Raw genomic sequence first — 23,671 nt, forward strand, 5'->3', positions numbered from 1 at the left:
CAGATCTGGTTAAAAACAATCAGAAGAATTGCAAGTGATAAATGGTGCAGCATTTTATAGTGTACATCATCAGGTCCAACCAATGTACTGCCAGACTGATGAAGGGCCAGTTTGAGTTCCCCAGTGTAAAGGGACAATTATAGTCATAAAGACAATCAGCTTATAAGGAAAAAGGTGATTACTCTGCCTCAGTCTTGATAGATAAGAAGGTGGAAGAAGAAGCAAAAGTACTAGATACCTGCAAATGCTTTCACCTACAGTATCGGTGATGCTCCCGGTATCAGCTACTTCCTGGACATCAGAGAGCAAATTCGAGAGGGGGACAGAATTAGATTATCCACTGACCTTTCAAATCTTGTCGCATATGACTTTGGAACTGGTGGTAGAAGATATGCTGGTTGTGAACGTAATCCAAGATTCCTTCTGGCTTTAACGTCTTACCCATCGAGCATGTGCACAGGCCCACAGGAAAGCGATGTGGTTAGAGAGTGTGGGATATCTGTGGAAAGTATCCCAGGTTCGTTTCTGAGCCTTCCGTGCCATGTGGCAGGCAGGATTCCACCATGGACGAGGATATCATGGAAAACATGTCAAGGTTTTAGGAATACATTAAGCAGCTGCCTGTATAATACAGTGAGTTACTGCTGCCACAGTCATCTATTGATGGCTTACAGACAATGGCAGGATCAAGATCCAGCTCCCACCAGGGCACGCAGGTTGAATGACATCTAACATGGTCAGTCTTTCTCAAAATTATAGGAAAATGATCACTGCTTCATGGATTATTGTCATCCCTCCATGAAAAACTGGCAAATATTGAAGGGGAGCAAACTGAGTGATCAATAGCAGTAAAGGACTGACTAGGTGCATGGAAATAAGTAGAAGAACCAGCATAAAAAAGAGAAAGGTTGTGATCAGAGAGCATACACTCTACAAAGCAACCCCTACTATCAATATCAGCCCTTCCCCAGAGGGGATAATGTCCATTAAAGTCCCCCAGGATGAAAAAGGGAGATGGCAACAGTTCAATGAGAGCATCAAGGTCTGATTGATCATATGTCTCTCCAAGCAACAGGTAGAGAGAACAAACAGTGATAGTATGACCCAACGAAACATGGATGGCTATGGCTGATCAATCAACAGTGCCACCCCTCCATGCCCTCATCAATAACAGAGCCTGTCATTTCTGTATAAAGGAAACTGCTGAAAGGTGACTGTAGCGGCAGGCTTCAGAAATGTTTCCTGTAAGGAAAGACAAACAGGATGGTAGAAGAAATCACTGTTTTGATGTCATCCAGATTAGAACATAAACCTCGATAGTTCCAATTATCAAAGTGGCCATTTTTATTTACGTGTAGGCAAATTGGGTGGAGAACCTTTCTGTTCACAACTACGTCTTTTTTTCTTACTGTCCTTATTTGAAGGAAGTCTATTGACCTCCATGGATCCTGCCTTGGGTTGTTTGGGCAGGTCTTTGCTGTTGGAAGGGGATTCAAGAGACTGAGGACGTGAACAAATGATTGTTTTGCAACTTGGGGTGGGAGAAGATGTATCTGAAGAAATGTCTGTACCTGGAATCAAAGGATGTGGATCATAGGGTTTGGTGGAATGTGTGTAAGGGACAGAGATAGGTGTTGAAGTTGATTCATCAACTTTAACCATGGTGGTCGAAAGACTTTTCATTTCTTTGGAGATTCTTTTAGAGGAACATAGAGATCTGTCTGCACTCCCACTGTAGTTGTGGAACAAAGTGCAGCAGCATACATCTGAGATGAGGTGGTGGACAACAATATTTGATCCTCAGAATAAGTAATGTTATGAATCATTTTCAAATGCTGCACCTCTTTTTCTTCCAACCATTTAGCCCAAGAACGAAAGTAGGACCAGTGAGAGCCATTGCAACTGATGCAATGAGGGTCCATTTCACACTCGTTGGCATAATGTCCTTGCCACTGCAACGAGCACACGTCAAGGAATCAAAACATGATGTCTTCGAGTGACCGAACTGCTGACACTGGAAACATCGGAGAGGATTTGGAATGTATGATATGACCACTCTCTGCAATTAAGATAATCTGCCCTGATGGTGGCAGGCAGACGTGGTGGCGTAAATATGAGAATGAGGACATTGGTTGGCAACATAATTCCATCTTTGCAAGAAAACTCCTTGGGTGGAGAAACCAGAGAGAATCTCTAAATCTGGGATGTTCACCAAATCCCTCTCAACAATAACTCTTCATGATGATTTTAAAGTAGCATGAGGTGTAACCTCAATAGGTATATCCCCAATTGCAATTGAATGCAAGAGGAGTTCACTGTGTTGAGATGTGAATGTTTCCACAAATATGTCACCAGATTGAAGCTTCTTTACTGACTATGGAGAGCCAGCAAGTCCCTCTAGTACTTTCTGAATGAAAAAGGGAGATATTTGCCCAAAGGTTTGTCTGAAAGTGAATGCAATATAAGAAAATGAGGTACAACAGGTGGTACAGATGATGAGGATTACTGCTCAGAATCTTCAAGATGTGGTCATTTACCTATGTACTGTTTTTTCACTGTTTTATTAAGATTTTTAATTGGAGTATCCATAATAAAGAAAGGGAAATTTCGGTGCCCACTGACCCCACCCACCATAAAGCCCTACAAGGGGACGCACTACAATGTCAAACAAGGACACTGCAGCAACGTCAAGGTTTCGTGAGCATTATACCCAAACACCAGTATCAGATACAATGTCCACAACACCTGTAGAGAACATCCAACACTGGTACTTGGTTGACCCTAGCCCAAGTGGACCAGCTGATTGGCCCAACGGAGGCCACCTCAGGGCCGTCCGTCTACAGGAATTCAAGGCTAAAGTGGTGTGTTAAGGTTGGACCCCTAACTACCAGGATCCCCTCCTCCTCCTTCACAGGTTGCTATGCACGGCAAACACATGAGTAAACTGAAAGAACAGAACCTTCCTTGGGTGGTCCCCTCACCACATACAGGAATCCACACCGAGGGGTGTACTGAAAGACCTAAAAAAAATAAGTGTGCCACCTGCGTAGGCAAGAAGAGTAGGAGAATGCCAGTCAAGTAAGAAACAACATGTTACTTATGCTGACAAAGTTAAAGGCTTGTCTTTCATTAATGGAAAGCTCTCTTAGGGAACACACAATGAGAACTAATTACTAAACTAAGCTGCTGTAAACTCCAGCTGCCTTGAACAGTTTCAACACATTCCTAGTCCAAACATGCATGGATGGAAGGTTGGGGAAAATGAGCTGATCACTAACTAAGCATAAATAATGTTCATGTAAGAATACAAACTGTAAAAAGCCATTTGCCACAGGGAAAGGACAATGTTCTTGCCATCAACATGGTATTTCTTATATAAATCTATTCAAATACATTGACTGCAAATACCCAGTGTTTATAGGAAATTCTGATAAGGATGGCATAGACTCTGATGTGTAGAATCATCAAAAAAGTAAGACTGGAAATGCCTGTGAGATTTCAATTTTCTTACATTTGTTGTTTAATATTATAATTACATACATACACACACTTAGATTCATAAATTCTTCAATGAATTGAAGCAACTAAAATATTACATACACATAATGTCTCTTCTCATGCTGATCAAAGTGAATTAGAATGTTTTCCTGGCTAAACATGTGAGATATGATGGTTTAAGATGGGTCAGAAAATAAAATTATATTGCTTATTTTCAGCTACACTTTAAGCTCATTTCCTTCTATCAAACATGTTCTCTTTGAAATGCTTGTAAGTTTGAGAAATCATCAAAAAGGTGCTCCTTTTTTCACACTAAAGGAAGCTTTATGCATAGCTCTCCAGACATGAACAAAAAATGGTGCTATTTTCTTTGAATATTTTTGCTACTTAAAATGGACTAACTAATATGCAACTTTTTAGCACTGATGAATTTTATACTTATATAGTGATGTTTAAACTGCCTTTATGGAAAAGTCACAAAATTGAAAAAATAGTCATTTTGATAGAGCAGCCTATGAACTAGCTAAGTAAATCATTAAACATGGAACAGAAAGTAGAAATATAGATATATATGAATGAAAATGAAAAGTTCTACACCTCTCCCACAAGACAGGTGACTAAGTACAAATTATGATAGAAAAACGTGAGTTCTTGTATGAATGTTCTACACCTCTCCCCCAAGACAGGTGACTAAGTACAAATTATGATAGAAAAACGTGAGTTCTTGTATGAATGCTAAACTTTTGTTTACTCCACATACTATTAAAAATAAAATAAAATATTTTATTATTCCCTATTTAAATTATTTAGATATTTTAGAAAAGAAATACAAAAATTATATTGACACAAAATGAAAACTGATGAATTTCATGAATGGTTTATTACTCTCAATAAATTTTTCTCAAATATTTCATGTGAAAAACAGAGTAAATGACAATAAGAAAATTAAAACTGCTCAAATTCATAAGATATCATCATGCTATAGATTGTTTACTTAGATAAGCTACCTACTGGGGTTATATTTCTCCATAACGGTCCTTTCCACACGCTTACATCACTGCAGTGTCTTTCTTTATCACTAAAAATTACTTTGTATGATTTGAAGCACTTCAGATCCACATCAAAAGTAATATCCACATACCCTCTAAAATAATAAAAAAGTAAATAACAAACTCAGTTTATATGCACTTGACTGAGGAAGAATGAAAATGTATACAAAAAATACTTTTTGGATAACTTAATACAAAAATAAAAAGAGACCCTACTGACTTTGTAACTGTGCAAATCAGGCTTAGATTACAGTAATTCTTGATATAACTTGTACTAACACAAATGTAAGTATTTTCTCAATTAAAAAACAAAACTTACAATCTATGGATTATATGACTTAATTGTCTTATTACAGCATGAAAAAGTAAAAAAAACAAAAAACAAAAAAAAAAAACTTAAAACTGTTATTATTCCTTTCTATACTGACATACATATATTATTACCAAGTTTGTTATAAACATTTACACAAGTTAATAATGGTTCCAAATAAAAAAAGCTCAAACAACACAGATACAAGTTAAACCAATGTCTATTTCACAACTGGATTATGCCTTGGACTAACTCAGCTTTGGATAAAACCATTACAAAAGAAATGCACCACAGTCACCTTTTGCACTCATTAGTGGGCACATTTTGCACTAAACTGGGAAATATATAAATCATAAATGAAGGCATATTTGTCAAATAAGAAAATCAAGAGATCTTCTAATTCTCAGTGGAAAAAGAGTTGTGTAGCTATGACATGAAAATATTGTAAGTTTTGCCCAAACCTTCAAGTAAAAATGGATTTGTCAAAGGTTCAGTAAATGTTCAACCTTTTTTGCCCTGGTAGTGCATATCGAGTGCAATGATTATCTCAGCTGCAAGGGTAATAAAACTGAAATGAACAAATATTGTGAGAAAAAAAGTCAGTCATCAACCATTAAACTGATCACTCAGTTTAAAGTTGTTTATAACATTCTAAGTCACTAATTTCGATTAATGATGGAGATGCTTGGATCTGTAAAAACTCCAGATATGAAAATAAACTCATTAATTTATCATCACAGTGACTCAGTTAATTAGATATAATATACTTTGCTTGGAGAATTAGATAAAACCTACAATCAAGCCAAATTATTAGTTTTATAACAAATGAAATTATAAATGTAACTGTCTGTGAAAACCAAGTGCTTTATGGTCCAAGTTCTCAAGAACTACAGGAATGAAGATTAGTAGAATAGAGCAAAGGTTGAAGAGGAGGACTTTACTCAGCTTGATTTATATCTGTATACTGGAGCTACCTGCATATGACATCACAGAGTTAGCCTATTTTTTTGTACTCTCAATGGTGCATATTTATTTAATGGTAAGCTGCATAACCAACCTAAAAACACTATAAATTAATTTCTTGAGTTACTTAATTGCAGTATTAATTCTTTTGTTTTTACTCATAGTACATTTTATATAACAAATTAATAATACTTTAAATCATGTTCTACTTTCAATAAATCTTAATAAACTTTATTGGTTTATTGTATATAAAAGACTATCTAGCTACATTTTGACCTAGTTTGACATAACTATTTTAAACCATATTAACAAAATTATAGTTGCACTTACAGTGATACACGTTTTGTTGTATCAATATAACAATTCCATGCATGACAACCTGAAAATATGAAAGTGATAAATAAAAATGAATTACAAAAGACATTTTTACAACTGAAGTACTAATTAAAACATATTATCTACAACAGAATATTAATAAGAATAAAATTTTGTGTCTACAATGCGTTTCCAGAAGTTTTCTTTCCAAGATTTTTTTGTGCACATTTGAAAGTTTCATTTGTAGGTGGTAATTTTATTTAGAAGGGTGTCTACCTTCAAAAAATTTGATTATATCTTTAATTTTAGTTTATGATATTTGTCTCTGATTCTTACATCATGCTTGTCATTGAAACTACATATTACATCAGTTATTTTCATGAGTATTCTAACATACTTCAAATACAGACATCTATACCAAAAAAACTGTAGGTTTTATAAATTCTCTCTTTTAAGCATTTGAAAAGAATAAATATATTGTTGAGAATATTTCCAAGATCTTCAAACAACTGACATACTTGTGATTTGGTGAACACATTTATTGTTCAGATTTTGGTATCGAACCTGTCCACTACTATTCCTTTACAGAATGTAATTGCAGTAGCTGATGATTCAAGTTTTAAAAGTCTCCAAGATCTAATTTTAAATTTGATAGTAGCATTTATGAACAAATAGGCAGTTTTGTCAAGATCTCAAAATCAACATCTAGTCAAGTAAGCCTTTTTTTTTTTTTTAAACATCATGAACATCACTCAAATATCTACCCAAAATGTTCAACTTATTAGATACTTTATGCATGTGGATAATGCCTCTTATTTTTAGGAAAAATGAACATCTTGTTTTTAGCTCTCATTACTTAATCACATTTTAAATGTTTTTGATGATGCATACACCCCTCAAAAAAAAGTTTTATACTGTGCCTAACAACTGTCATTCTTCATCATTGTCCCATTTATGAGTACTGAAACTTACACTATGAGGAATAAAATAAAAAGTATCTTTAAACTATCCCTCCAATTTCAGTGTATGCCTTTAAAATCAGTATGGATTACTAAAGAGTTGTTTTCAGAATAAAAGAAAAGAGTGAATAAATTTCACATTTTTATACTATTTGTCAATATGTTTTTAACATAGATGAGATTATAGAAAATCAAGAAGGTACTGTTTAGAGCAGTATATAAAAGACAATCTGAAGTCTAGTGCATGAAATTCTTCAAATATCTAGACCAAAAACAGAATGGAACTGTTGGTGAAAATATCATCAATATGTCATTTATCAATGAGCATGGTATAAGATTCAAGAAGACTCTAGTTGTCAATAAATTAAAACCAAAGTTAAATTACAATGTTTCGTGTGAAATAGACCAAAGTACTATATTTGTCCAATTATAATGAACACCCTAAAAATTTTGTCAAAGCTACTAAATGCTAACACTGATGATTACTTAAGTGTCAGAAAATGTTGTATATCCAGTGCAATGGATGAGAGGAATGATGACATGCTATGAGAAGAGGACGAAGTAACTGTTCAAGGAGACAAATATCTGATGGTGTAACAATCCTAGTGATGACAAAGATTTATGTGAAGGTGATAGATTAGCTGAGTGTATTATCATGTATAAACTCTTCAATAAATGTTGTAAAATTGACATGTAAAAAAAAATTAAAATGTAAGATTTCAAAAGACATTTAATACATCAATAGTTGTTTGCTGTATTTAGAAACTAATACATTTTATATAACTGGTAGGTAAAAATAAATGTTCTTTAACCTTTCAAAATTGGGTGCAAAATATATATGGGGACATTATATTTGAGGAAATATGACACCCTTAAACCTGTACCATATTAAACACACTTATAAAACATTCTATGTGAAGAACTATACCATGTTCATAGGCATACAATAATAATCTATATTTATAAGAAAGTTATAAAGGACTTTTTTCTACAATTAAACATCAGATAAACTTAGTTTAATGAGTACATTAAGCAATGTTAAAACATTCCTATGATGCAAATCCATATTCAATGAACATTTCTGTTTATTTTACTATATTCAAACAATGCATAAAAATAAGTTATTCATTTAAAACGACTTAGAATTAGTATATATAAATTTATCTCAGCTGATAACTTTCTAAGCAAAACAAGATATCTAGTCTGATATAGATAGTAATTACTCCATTTTTAAAGGATGTTTAATAGATCTTTGTTGGTTTAAACTTATTCTTAATATAAGTAATGATTCACCAACAAACTCTGATAGTAATTTGCTGTTCAGATATCATTATTTTACTCCTTTGTTTTTTTCATGTATTTTACATGGAAATATACCCACAAATCAAGAACAGCCCTATATTCTGAGAAAGAAAACCTATTTTCCAATAGACAACTAATGCTTTAAAACATAACACATAAAAAAAATGGATCTGTTTAGTTTCCAACAATCAGTAACCCACCGTAGTAACTAAACTGATTAGCAATAGCTAGAAGCAATTAATACATTTTTTTGAACAATGCAAAAAACACTCATCTTTTTGTATCATTTTATAAAATGCTTTACACAAAAAAATATGGGTTTTAACAGAGAAAGGGTGTTTGTAAAGGTATGACTAGAAGGCTAGTGAAATTATTCCATATTTATGGGACTACACTTGATCATATTCTGCCTGAAGCATTCAAGAATTAAATGAATTGACTCATGTTTCAAATGCTATTTTCACAACCAGTTTAATTTCTAATACAATAACTTTAGAAATAACAAGTATGATGTTTGAGTTCATACTGTAGTTTCAAGTTTTAGAAACCTAGAATCTGGCTTGTTTTTAGGATAAAATTAAATCTTTCTTTGAATATTTTAACTGATCTTTCATATTATTCTTTTGGAATGGATGGTAAATCCTGATGGTTTATATTCCAAAGGATTTAACCAAATAGATTATTTATTTGTTAACTGCTGGGTTATCTCATTGGAGAATATTAACCTTATGTTTTCAATTTGTTTATTGCATGCTTCTTGTATTTGGCCATTAAGCTCATAATGTGCTGATGGATTTCAATTATCTCATCACTTCAAATCGTTTTTTTTGCAGCTCTGTGTTAAAACAGTGTGGGAAATGTTTTTTCTTTTGTCAATACAAATGTTCAAAAATTTGAATTTAAATAAAAAACATATTGGGCAGTTTTTCTGTTCTCATCAAAAATATCCACCACTAGTTTGTGAGAAGCCATTTAATATGCTTTTCTGCTATAACTTCTTGATGAAAGTTAGTCACTGTGTGTAATCTAACTAAAGCATATGTATATTGTAAAACCCTTTGCATGAAATTAATTTGGCTAGAAATGAGCTATAAAATGGATATCTAGATCTATACAAAACATGCATTTTGAACTTACTGCTCATGTCTAACTTTTTTTTTGACTTATGGATTTCTTTATTATACTATTTACTTTATTCATGCTAGTTCAAAGTTTTATTATATGAAGACAACCCATACATCAAGTAGCTAAGAATTTTCAGAAGTTTTATGTTAACAAATAATTAAGTTAAAACTAAGTTTTGTGTCACTCTAACTCACAGATGAACTGGTTAAAATGGAAAGTTAGAAGTTCAGTTCTCATTTCTTCAAAAAAAACATAAAACATAAACGGTAGACTTAAAGAAGAATGCTAAATTTTAATCAACTTTTTTATATTTTAGTAATTTCAGCTTTTGTAAGCTTTAGATGTATTAAGGTGCATTGGTCTAATTTTCAATAACTTTCAAGAATCAGCAATTTAGATGATATAAAATATAAATGGAAAACTTTGCAATAGTCAATAACATTAAAAGTAAGAGTATATGGTGTGATAAATGTAAAGAGTGTCTCAGTTTTGGAAACATGGATTATGCTGCAAGTATGATTTTGAAAAAGCTCAGAGATTAGGGAAATTATATGTAGTTCATTTCTTGTTTAACATTGCATATGCCTAATTAACCTAGTCTATTACGTTATTCACTAGATTAAGTTTTCCTTCTTATCTATTTAGGCACCTTGTATTTATCAGAACTAATGATAATTCTCTTAAGTAAAGCAGATTTTTAAGTGCTTTGCTGAAATAGATTAGGTAAAGAAAATACTAAACTAAAAAAATAAACAGAGATTTCAAGTGTTAAAGGCAACTGAAATAACATCATTCTTAACAATGATGTACAATGAGAAATGCCCTATACCTAAGAAGCAAATCATTTCTGAAAAGAGTAATTGAATAAAAATTAACTGATGAAAAACAGGAAAATTATTGAAAAAAAAATTTAAAATAGCAGACTAATAAAATACCTAGAAATTAGATCAATAACATCAGAAATACAGAACAAGTTCTGAAAAGTATGACAAACAACAGACCATCAAATTAGATTAACAGAAGATAAATTTATGGCTTCATCCAAAAACTCTAGTATTACAAAAAAGACAAATACAAATAAACTGATGAGCAAAATACAGAGTTACATCATACACGATCAGCCTAGCCCTATGTACCTCTTTACTCTGAACATCATTAATAAAATACTAGCAGGTTACACCTTGCAAGGCTAACTAACCCCTAGATACAAACACAGCTCTATTTTAAAAGGACAACTATGTAAAATCAGGTGTGTGTTTTCTTATAGCAAAGCCACATCAAGCTATCTGATGTTTTCACTGAGAAAAACAAACCACCTGATTTTTGCATTGTAAATCTGAAGACCTACCACCATCCCACAAAGGATTTTAAAAGTAGGAGTATGTGTGTGAATGCTGTGATACTGTGTAGTGAGTAAACAACTGAAAATAAAATAATGTTTTGGGACAACATGAAACCTCTTGGTCCATCTTGGCTGTTCCATACTCTATAATAACTTAAAAAAGAATTTTTTTTTTATTAAAGTCAGTTCTTTTGAATCATATACTTACCAAGCTTTTTCTTAAATTCAGTTAAATTTATATTTGTGTCCCCTAGTCCTATTATTCTCACTGTTAAGTATGTAGAATGATGATGCACTGACACTATCAATTCCATTTACAATCTTAAACACCTCAATCAGATTCCAGTCTCTTCTTTCTTTAAAAAGAACAAAACAAAACAGTATAAGCCTTTCAGCCTTTCTTCATAATGACAACCCCTCCACCCCTAGTACCATTGTAGCCACCCTTATCTGAACACTTTTCAACGATTCAATGTCTTTCTTAATGTAAGGAGCCCAAGACAAATCACAATATTATGCATGTGGCCTTAGCAGTGACCTATACAATGAAATTATAACCTCTTACACTTGTATTTGATATTTTTGTAGATAGAACCTAAAATCCTATTTGTCCTGCCAATAGCAGCAGCACACTGCTCAGATGGCTTCAGAGACTGATCAACTATTACACCAAGATCCCCTTCTTTTATGATACTGTTGAGGTTATTTCCATCTAAATTATAATTCAAATTATGATAATCCACATGCATCATATTTCATTTATTATAATTAAAACCCTATTTACTATTTATTTGCCAAATCAATAAATGATCTAAATCCTTTTGTAAATTGGCAGTATCCTTTTCACAGCTATCAACACCCACAACCTTGATATCATCTAAAAATAAAAATAATTTAACTGTTACTCCATCTAATTCACTTATGTAAAACAAAGGTTTTTGACTGAGCCCTGAGGTACCCCACCTGTGAAATTAATCCAGTTCGACTATACTCCATTTGTAACAACCCTGTGCTGGATGGAAAAACATCCACCCACTCTTCCATCCAATCTGATAAACTTATCACCCACACATCAAAAGGATATATTATTCAATTACGGGCAGTTGAGATAGATTTAATATAGTATGATTAAAGCATCAACGTAAAGGGATATTAACTACAAATCAGTGTCAATATAACTTTTACAGTAAATAAAATAAAGTAAACAAACTACCGATAGAAGAAGTCTATATTGTGCCTGACCCTTCCTCAGTCTCCACTCTGAACAGTTTCAACAACTAAACCCCAACGCACAAAGAGAGCTGAGTTTGATGCCAGAAAACTTTAGTTCACAAGTTACATTGGACGAATTAAAACATGACATAGATATATTTTGCGAATACATAGTATAATAAAAAAAGACATTGTCAACATACTCTCAAACGCAATGAGAAAAAAAAAACAGCGACTTGCGAAGATGTTAATGTCACAACTGATATATGTACAATTGTATTTAAATTACCTATCTCAGAACGTCATCATGAATGTATTCAAATTAAATATTTAATACATTACTTAGTGCTAATGTCCACATACCAAATTTGTTACAGTTATCCTTTTCCATCTGAATTTCTTGAGAGTCACTTTACTTAAAAAAAAAAAAGAAATGAAGCTTTGAAAATATTTCGTTAACAAAGCATCAATACGAAGCGAACCGAGTCAACACTTGAGCCTAACTTTATGTAGTAATGCCCCCTATTTCAATATTTTTCTCTTCCTCCTATCATACTAAATAATTTTTACAAGGAAAAATGACAGTAAATAATGCAGAAGTTTTTTTGACTCTCTTTAATCAGTTTTTCTTAAGTGTTAGTTGTAATATTTAAAGTACTAAACATTTTCCCGTTCTTTTTGCTTCTTTGACTGTTCTTGGTGAGGATATCCCGCAGTAGAAACTACTGTCTTACGCTTGACAGTATCTTCGTAATATTTACGTGAAAATACGACAGATAAATATCAATAGCTACAAACTGAATTTTAAATATTTTTTCATTAAACAAAACGTTAAAATATTTGGCAAACAATTTATTGGGTTCCAGAATTGACAAAAATTACAATTTTGCTGTAGTATATAACATTACCATGATTTCCTACCTTCTTATATCATTAAGACATTATCTAAACTTATCAGTTATTCTACGTAAGTGCAATTTTTACACAAAACGTTTTTTAAAAAGTCTTCAAGTTGATTTCATTCCAGCTTCCTTTGCTCCTTCACAATTCTCTTGAAATACCATCCGTTCTGCCTAAGGTTTGAGTGGTCGTTGGAATGCGACTGTAATGCAAGGATTTCGCAGAGATACTCTTTAATTATTAGTCAGGTTGTAACAGACTAAAACAAAACGCTACTTAGGCTACGATTGAACATAAAACAATTTGTTGAACTGCAGAAAGAGAAATTTAAAATTAAAAAAATCGAAAGATATATAAATATATTATCACTTACAAAATAAAAAGAGAATAAATCCGTGCTTGACCAAGACTTGATGCAAATGTTAACAAATACTATAATATAAATGTCAATATTATTCATTTCAGTAAGTAAAGGTTTTACGAGAAAAAAAAGAAAACATAATTCCAGAAAGATCTCAATATTAAAAAATTAACTTACTTCAGAATCCATAACAATATCACGTAACAATTCGTTCTAATTTTACATCGTGAACTTTTTGTTTTAAATCAACGAAACGGTTTAATTTAGCTTTTTCACACCTTATAAGAATAGCTAATTTACACAATGTTTCACAACATTAATATATGTACTTCACCATTAGGGGAAACTTTTATCATTTTTATAATATAAACGCGCTTAAATTCACATGCTTCATCTCGAGGCACGGCATGGCCAGGTGGGTTAAAGCGTTCATCTCGTCATCTGAGGGTCGCGGGTTAGAATTCCCGTTGCACCAAACGTGGTCACCCTTTCAACCGTGGAGGCGTTGGAATGTACAGTAAATCCCACTATTCCTTGGCGGTGGGTGGTGATGATCAACTGTCTTCCCTCTAGTCTTACATTGCTAAATTAGGGACAGCTAACGCAGATAATCCTCGTGTAACTTTCCGCGAAATTAAAAAAAAAAACAAGCTTCATCTGGAAAGTGTGTTAGTGCTTTAATAAAAAAAATATATAATTTAACTAAGTGGTCGAAGGAATAATAAATTAATGGTAAACTATATTCCAATAAAATAAAAGTAGTATTCGCTAATTCATAAGATGATATCTCACGATTAAGATATGTTGCAGAGAGTTTTTGTTTGCACAACTTTGCACAAAGACAGTCGAAGTTCTTATGCATTTACTACAACTAATTTTGAGTCATAAATTAGAGGAAAGTAAGTTAATAAACACCAACAACCGTCAACTCTTGGGCTACTTTTAACCAATAATAAAAAGAATTGCCTATCACAGTGTAATAACCCCGTGGTTGAAGGGGCGAGAATGTTAATGAACGGGTTTTGATCTTGAGATATGCTTACTGAAAGCGCTTCAACGGCATTTTCTAACAGTTACATTAATAGCGTACTTTTCTGCGATTTCCACTTTAGCTCTCTCTTACTCAAGCTCATAATTTGTTAAGTGAAATTTAAGTTCTTGCTTTGTGAATAGTAATACTTTCAATACCCCCAAAAAAGTTTAAACTGTAATAGTAACTAATTAATTAACATCTTTATAAGTTATTGAGAGAATTAAAAGATAACTAGTAATTAAAAGCACTGTCACTCATCTTATAGAGTTATATGCACATTGTTTTGTGTTTTGAGGAATTTGAATAAAGATTGTTTTATTGTGTTTTTCTACATTTGTGTCAACTTTCTTTCATTTTTGGAAGGTACAGGAATCAGAATTATTTCATTAAAATACCGTTTTGAATCTTACTTTATTAATAAAACTTATCGAAGTGCTTTAAAGTTATTCTCAGATTTATCTAAATACACCATAGAGAAGACTGGAAGAAACAAAATTATGTCGTTACTAGGATATCTATCTCACTGCAGTATCTTCAATTTTTTGTTGATCTATGTATTTCACTTTCTGAAACTTTTGTGTTATTAAAGTGTGAAAAAGGCTTCATGCTTGAGAAAATAGCATTTTACACAACTCAAAGGAAGTATAACCAAAATGCGGAGTCATAACCGAAGGAAGAGAGAGTTGTCAAGTTTAGAAGAAGACCTCTCCTGAACATCAGGCTTTCACGGATGTTTTGAAGGTCCATAACTTTCGACTCATTCCCAAAAACATTATACTGCTAAAAATCGGATTTCGATACCCGTAGTGGACAGAGCACAGATAGTCCCATTTGATTAGGTTTAAATACCAAAAACTGGTGAAGGATTGGAAAGGATTAAGTGTAGTGTTTATGGCGAAAAACTATTTTAAAAAGATTCAGACGTAAACTTAAATAAACAAATCAAGAAAAATGTGGAAAAAATATTTTTAGTTTACATAATTTTAATCACAAATGTTAATTTTATTGGTTCGAGTTCATTTTTTAATTTAAAATAGCTATATAATATTTTGGACAGTATAATCAGTGATGACAAGGAAACCCACTTGTAGAGAAAAATATATATGTAAAAACGGCTGCTTTTTACATATATAGTTCATAAAAATTTTCTCAACCCAAACAAGCCGTTTCACATATATATTGTTTTGGACAGTAGTTCAGGTATGGCTACACCTAAATCATGTGTCAGCATAGTTGCCTATTTCTTCATCTTATTATTTAGTATTGTTCTGCCAGCCTACTACAAACACAGTTGCGAGTATTTTTGACAACTTTGTCAATATTACTAAACGTATCATTATGCACTATGTAGTTTTTAATGGATTTACAATGCTAAAATCCAGGGTTCAATTTCTCCCGATGGGTACAACACGTAGCTCAATGTGACTTTGCTCTAAAACAAACTAATAATCTTCCTGGTTTTAAAATTTTATGTTGCTGTGATGCAGTTTGCTGCTCGTCAACATTCATTACACCTGCAATCTGACGTTCTGAATAATAAATATTCATGGTATTGGTTTAAAACAACGATAAGGTAATCAATGTGAAAAGGATTTGTATAGCTTGCGAAGTACGTCTTAATAATCTATTTATTTTAAATATAATAAATTTTTAGTAACTGTCACTCAAGTTCTTCATGCTCTTATTAATTCATCAATTTATATAACTTTGATACAAAATCAACTAAAAATTTAAAACTACACAAGTATTTATTGAAATTAAGGTAAAAACCCTCAATTTGTTGATCAAATGAGAAAAAAACTTCTTAAATGTTTGTTCTACTTAATCAATTTAGGTTCACGTATGTGGCAAAAATTAAACAATTTAAATGACACATATAGATCAGCAGTGATTAAGGACACATATGTGAGAGTTTTGATTACTTTAGACATTTATGTGACACTGTTAACTGAAAACTGAAAACATATCAATTACAATGTTGAAGACTTTAAGAGCACCTCAATAGAAAAACTGGAAACTTCAAGGACACCTAAATGAGACTGTTGAGCTGGAAAAATTTTAATGGAACTTATATAACACTCATAATATTTATCTTTTTCAACTCATCATAACCTAAATTAGTGAGGTTAAATGGCAAAATGAACTACTAAATATTGGGTTCGTGTCACCATTATTAGAGGCTTTACTTCGTTTTCTTTGTTATTTTACTTTTACTTCGTTACACTTTCAATCGTACTTTTAATGAAACGAAACGAAAATTTCCATTGAAATTTATACTACACTGTTGAACAGTTTAAGAACATTTAACGACCATATTTAAAGATACCTGTGTGGTGCTTCTGCATATCTTAAAACAACTAACATGGGAAAGTAAAGGCATCATATATGATACCAATATGGCATTGTTCAAACCTATAGGGATCTTTTATAAAAATGTTGGATATTTTATAGTCGTTTATATGATTTTTAATGTAATACCATATTAATAAAAAAGAAAAAAAAACACGTCTTTCCATTTAATACCAATAGAGATTGAGGGTTTTTAAAGAAAATATACTAACAAAATATTTCTTGGATCCTTTTAAAGAAATAGAGGACTTTTTGGTCATTATTTGTGTGCTACATTATGTATTTAATTTTAAAGTTAATTCCACTTTCTCACTCCTCAGCAATTTTTAAAGCAGAATAATTAAATCAAGCCCTTAACCTGATATCTATTATAAAAATAACGAAAAGTTGGCTTATTTTAGAACAATACTACATATAAACTGCTTGCACTTTGTCCACTATCTTTAATCGAATTCTGGATCGTAGCAGATTTATTCAGTAAAAATACTGTTCACTTTTAAGGGTCAATAACAATAGTAATAAACAGTTATTTCTCTTCATTTTCAAAAGTAATAAATTTATTTAGTTTTCTTTATTATCCACTCTGTTACGAATGACAATATAATAAAAAAATACTATATTTTTAAGCCCTACACTGTACAATGGGTTATTTGTGGTTGGCCCAGAAAAGAGATTGAACCTCAAATTTTAGCATTTATTATAAGCTCGCTAATGTAGTATTGAAACACCAGGGATAAAACAATCTGAAACACAATAATTGAGATGATCACCAATTTAACAATTACGTAAATGAACAAGGTTTTTTCTTATACACCTTTTTCTTTGTACACCTCTTAAGATAGTTGCTTAACATGTACTACGGAAAATGAAAAGGTAATTACATTGAGTATTATTCCATTTTAGTTTCTATCATATACCAAATATCGATTCATATTTAATCCTGAAGTAATTTAGCCCAAAGGCTAAAAACATCTGTCCCTTTCGTTTTCGTATAAAATTTCTCCATCAATCGCTTTGATTGGACAGGAGAAAAATAATTTTTCCAGTCTCCAACTGCTCCTTTTCGGATAAAATCGAATTTATGAGGCATTTTTAAATCTCTTGTTTTGAAAACCTCCATAACATATTTCAAGCCCTCTGGAACTTCTGCTCCTATAAAACTGGTCTCATCCATATTGGAATAAAATAATTTCATGTCTTTATTAAAGCGTTTCATAAATTCCATGCTTGTGTGGTCGAGAATCTTCATCATAATTTTATCATCGGACTCCAACATTTCTGCATACTGTAGGCCGAGAAACTTGGCCAGTTTCAGAACAGCAGCTTTGGCGTCATCCTTCATTTCTTCGTATGTTAAAAGCAGACGTTGGGATCGTTCCTGTATTCATATGCGGAAAGAAGATGATCAAAGTAATCCCCCCATTCGGTTTCGCCATTGATGAATACCTCGAAAAAGTCGTCGAAGCTTCCATCTTCAAACTGATATTCTGGAAATATTTTGGTGTGATGATAGAAGGAAACACAGCAGTCTCTAGGATTTCTAGCTACGTAGATGTATTTGGCTTTAGGTGAATAGGTGCACATATGAAACGGTAAATGTGTTTTAATCGCTTGAGGACGAGGCATATTTTCTGCAAACTTAGCCCCCATCATTTCTATGAAAGGACTGCGTTCTTGAACATCTTTAAAATTTTTGAATGTTTCTCCCTTGTTTAAAATATTGTGAACAATATGTTGGGTCCAAGTAGTTCCGCATTTTGGAAAGGTCACGACAAATATGTCATCATCACGTGGTTTATAATGGATAGCACTTCGTACACAATCTGGCAAAAATGTTGTGTTAATGGTGAATCCGTCTACTTTTTGATATACTGGTTTCTCCCTTTGCTGGGACATTTTTTATTACAGAGCCTAAAAATAAACGACAAACTTTTGTAAGTGAAAAATAACAGTTAAAACACTTTTCTAGTAACATCTTTTCAACAGAACACCAGTACATACATTTACTTGGTATGTCTCGCATAAGTTACAAATACTGAAATAAGACTTTAAGTCACGTTAATGAAAGGTACATTAGTGCTAAAACTTGTCCTAATCATTGCAATTAAGAAAAATACTGGTTTAACTGGTGGAAGAACCTAGTGTTACTCAAAAACAAAGTAATGCTAAGCCATAACAATGGAAGGCAAGTATCTATTGTCGTTCCGCGCTTGGGTAGCGGTAAGCGTTCGAAGTCAACGCTAAAATTAGAATTTCGATTGTCCTCGGTTGACATAGCAAATAGCCCTAAATGGATTTGCTATAAGAAAACAAACACACTGTTGCAAAACACTTAAAACTGTTTCGTATTTTCATAAAGAATATATTTGTTTTATTTTCAACAAATCTTTATTTAAATATTCTATTTTAATACACAATATTCATTTTCTAAAAAAAAAAAAAACCTGAAATAAATCAATAACAAGTGTCGAAGAAATGTGAACAAAATATTATTTGAAGGTACATACATGGTTGGTAAAATCTCAGAGAAAATGTTTCAAACTAATTTTCTGCACTATAGACGACGATTCATTTAAATAATGATTGGGTAACTTCCTTCAGTGTTGCAGGACTTAATCTGTTTTGATTTGCATTTACTCACTTTTCTGGTCCACATTCATTTCATTAAGTTTACCCAAGTTTCTCTGACAAAGCACGGTTAAGTGTTTTCTTTTTAAGGTTCCATGGTTCGTGTCTCGTTACAATAACAGAAAAGAAAAATATCACCGAAAACAGTTTGTCATTATGGGTGTGTTATAGAAGTGAGGGTCATATCCCATGAATTGTAAGCGTTGATTAAATGTTTTTCCTGTAGACTGCGATTTCAAAACTAGCAAAGACAAGATCAGATACACCTCAGCTTGTTTGTGCGAAATTTAAATCCAAACAAACATTTTTTGTTAATGTAGTAACTAAATATTTCTGGTTCATATATACTAGCATTCTATAAAGTACATACATATATTAATTAACGTAATCTTTAGAATTTTAAGTTATTCTTGAAAAATATTATTATAGAATTTCTAAGATTTAAATTATTATATATATTTATAATTATATGCATAAAAATCAGAAAACAAACCCTAACCATCACCGCCACTACCAACTCGAGCTAACACGTGTGTGTATATATATCGACTTAAATACACCAATCGTATTGTTAACACAATCCACAAATAGTACATAACAAAACATTAATTGTGACCTGAAAATACTGAAACAAATATAAGTCAATTTTTGTACACAGATAAATTACAGATTTTCTAAGTGCATACCTTCAAAAGGGATAGGAGATGTCTTCTGTAAACAATGTAGACGAGTTGTTGTTATCAGTAAAAAGGATATACTAGCTATGAAGTCCTCCTTAATTAAAGTTCTTTAAATACATGATAGCGTAATATTTTTTTATATTTCACTGAATCACTAACAAAAATTTGTGAAATTCGATAGTTTGTGAAAACTTTAAGAATGTAGAGTTGTGACCTAGATGAAGTTTCTCAAAGGGTGATTGTCCGATATAGAATATTTATGTGACACCACCAGAAAAGACGAAAACAAAAATCAACAACTCTCATAGAAATAGAAAAGATAACAGTGATTGGTTAGATTGTAATGAACTGAATTGAAGTGTGACGTATGAGAAAAGAATAAAACGGAATGAGAGAAAAAGAAGGACAAAGAAGTAGCCTCACTGTGGAGAAAACTTTAATTACATTTGAATGAATAATTATAGTTTGTATGTATTTTGTAAAGTTTTGGTAAATTAGAGTTTGTAAAACCCAAATTCATGCGATTTTTTGATTTATGAAACGTTGTTGAATGCAAATACTTTTCAGCTACTGAGGAGTTGAGAGATGTTTCAGGGCACAATTTGTCAAGTTGTGGAACGTACAAACTAGCGATTAGACAAACAGGAAACGATTAAGATTAATAAGTAAAATACTAAGCATCAATAAGATGGGAAATATATGAGATTATAAGGAACAAAATGACACGTGTTAGCTCTTGTTCAATAGAAAAATGTTTTGGAAGCATTGTTTTTTAAAGCACTATCATCATTTAACTCAGCTATATTAACTAAAACCAATCGAATGATGTTTGGATTGTTAGTTATCTTCACATATTGTGTTATTTTTATCAAACCTTCAAACGTATGTTTTTGTGTGCATTACAATGCATAATAAAATATATGGGTTGTAGTCAAGAGTGTAGCTAACTTTGTATAATGGTATTATATGCAATAGCATACATATTTGTTTTTATATTGCAAAGAGACATTTTATTTAAAAATCAAATATCGTTACATTATCAGAGAGTGAATTAAACATTTCGATAATGAATTTACGTTAAACTGAAAGTTGATTTCCTTTCAACATTAAATAATATTTACTTAAGAAAGAAGTGTTGTTACTGAAATTAATATTTATTACAGGGAAGAATTCAGGATGAGTTGAATAAAAATATTTCACTGAAATTAAATTAATGTATGTTTGTGGAGAAATCATTACTTTTTGTCTTTCGTTGTTGGTTTTAAAATGCACAGAAAGTTCCATAAGGAGCCTTGTTTCCACAAGTAACCTTGTTAAACGTCATGTTCATTAAACTAGGTTATAATATTATTTTACTGTTTTTCGTATTATTTTGCTCCTGATGGTTTAATGGTGAGTTAGAAAGTTTCTAGTGCTAAAATTTAGAATTTGATCCTGATTGTGAACACAACATTAATAACTCATTGTGAAGTTCAATGCTTAATAAAAATATATATTACTATTATTAAACTACCAGTGACCCTGACTTCAAAAATAATTTATAATGTATCACACAAATCACAAAATCTAAAGAGAGAAATCCATTTCTTTAAGGTCACTTATGTAACAGAGTTTAACGTTTGAAAAACTCCTATATGAAATTGGTGGGTAGTATGCCACTCTCAATTTTTTTAACTCAATATCAAATTAATAAAAAAGTAACATTTGTTTTAATTCAATACCAATATAACGTGGATGGTTTTCCCATTATAAAACATTGTCACATAGGTAGGTTGAGAGCGTCACACCTTCCTTTTTAATTTTTTTTAGATTTTCTTAAGATCCAAAACTCATCCAAGCTCTTTTCCGGAAACAATGACTGATAAAATTTGTCGTTTCGTAAATCAATGATCTGTTCTTCCTCCTTAGTTGTAAGATTTGTTGTCTCGTTGATTCCGAATGCATAGGTCACTCAGTTATATTCGTCGACAGCAAGTGACGGGAAGTAATATTTTATTGCGGACTGTAGGTCGCTTAATGTGTTCAAAATTTGAGGGACAATTTTCTTCTTTGACGGATATTCGTTAACAGAAGAAAAACAATCGAGGACTCCTTTCGAGATCATATTCTTCCACAGCGTCACCTTTTCATCAAAGTCCTTCAGTTTCGACGTTGCAGTAATAATGTTTTCAGATGGTCCTTGGAGACTTAAGTTCAGAGAATTTAATTTGTCAAACAAGTCGGAGAGAAATTGCACCTTCAGCCACCAGATCTCATCGTGAAAAGAAAATTCAAAACCTACTTTCTCAACCTCCAAGAAAGAAATGCTTCAGTTTTTAGTTGGACAAGACGCTTCAACACCTTTCCTTCAGAAAGCCATCGAACTTCAGTGTGATACAGTAGCTTTTTGTAGTCTTAATCCGTAGCCTCACAGAGAAGAGAGAAAAGTCGAGATTGAAGTGGCCGAGACTTGTTGAAATGCACCACTTGAAAAACTTGATTCATAACAGACTGCAAATCTTTCGGCAAAGATTTGAAGGCGAGTGCCTCCATGTGAATCATGCAGTGAACAATCCTAATGTTTGGATTTTGTTGGCGCACCAGAGTGACGAATCCCTTCTTTTCTCCTTGCATTGAAGGACAGCCATCAGTGCAAACGCTGACACAGTTATTCCAATGTAATTTGAAGAGCAAAATATTTGCATTCACCAACTCGAAAATGTCTTGGCCTTTCGCTGTACTTTTTAAATCTTTGCAAAATAAGTATTCGTTTACGATTTTTCCATCTTTTATGAATCGAACAAAAGGCAGAACATCAGCTTTTCCACTGACGTCAATAGATTCATCAACATGAAGAGACCATATCAGAGACAATTCATCTTCAGGCGCTTCGAAGTGTTCGCAAACTTGATTCTTCAAATCCGACGACAAGTCTACAATTCTGCGTGAAATTGTGTCATTGGACAGTGGAACTTTCTTAACCTTTTAGGGGGTATCCGTTCCAAGCATAGTTTCAACGATGATCGCTAACGCTGGAGCAATGACTGATTCGGTCTCCGTATGCGCTTTCTTGCGTTTTGCCAACAAATGAGCAAACTTATAAATTGCAATCAATCCTTTTAGAAGCAGCTTCATGTAGTTCACAAGCTTCCTTGATTTTTCATGTTGTTGAGCCGCGAGATACTCGAAGTATTCTTTTGGTTTATCCTTCACAGCTGAATGTTTTCTTTCCAAGTGTCTCTTCAGTTTGCTAGGAAAAAGTGCCTCGTTCGATAAAGCTGCATTGCAGAGTAGGCAAAATGGTAATTGAGAATGTTCTGATTCCAAAGCGATAAAACCGAATTCGATGTATTTGTTTTTGTACTTTCGTTTGATTCCTTGCTTTTGATTCAACACATTCTCCTTTGCAGCACCAGACTTACTTAAATATTTTCCATGGATAAATGATAAAGCTAATTCATACACGATAAGCCCGAAGTTCTGCAGTTGATATAAAATTCCTACCTACAGCGTAGTAGCTGTAGCTTACTGCAGAATAAGAACGTGTTTCAGAAAGCAGTTTGATTGCTTGATGCATCATTTATGACGTACGAAGCGCTTGTTGCGCCACAATTAAACTAACAGTCGAACCATTGCAGTCGAGAATGAAATTTAACATGAACTTCT

At 32.4% G+C, this 23,671-nt stretch overlaps 1 protein-coding gene and 1 pseudogene across 3 annotated transcripts in view; both read right to left on the reverse strand.

Moving 5' to 3' along the window:
* Positions 1-12,778, reverse strand: part of LOC143250606 (uncharacterized) — a 54,624-nt gene extending 41,846 nt beyond the window's left edge. The window contains exons 1-4 of one of the 2 annotated variants that reach the window (XM_076501423.1): positions 12,439-12,778; positions 11,072-11,219; positions 6,151-6,199; positions 4,510-4,642 (exon numbers count right to left, since the gene is read on the reverse strand). In XM_076501423.1, coding sequence (XP_076357538.1) covers positions 4,510-4,642; positions 6,151-6,199; positions 11,072-11,177 — 288 coding nt within the window. In that variant the 5' untranslated portion in view covers positions 11,178-11,219; positions 12,439-12,778. The remainder of the gene's footprint in view (positions 1-4,509; positions 4,643-6,150; positions 6,200-11,071; positions 11,220-12,438) is intronic. The other variant, XM_076501425.1, reaches the window with a different exon arrangement.
* A 3,411-nt stretch (positions 12,779-16,189) lies between these two features.
* LOC143250607 (sulfotransferase ssu-1-like) lies at positions 16,190-20,252 on the reverse strand (annotated as a pseudogene). Its single transcript, XR_013028250.1, has 2 exons — positions 20,033-20,252; positions 16,190-18,629 (listed from the first exon to the last, which is right to left on the reverse strand). The product of XR_013028250.1 is annotated as a sulfotransferase ssu-1-like (transcript).
* Between the last annotated feature and the right edge of the window lie 3,419 nt (positions 20,253-23,671).

This window comes from Tachypleus tridentatus, chromosome 5, assembly GCF_004210375.1.
Source record: "Tachypleus tridentatus isolate NWPU-2018 chromosome 5, ASM421037v1, whole genome shotgun sequence".
In the NCBI taxonomy this organism is placed as follows: Eukaryota; Metazoa; Arthropoda; class Merostomata; order Xiphosura; family Limulidae; genus Tachypleus; species Tachypleus tridentatus.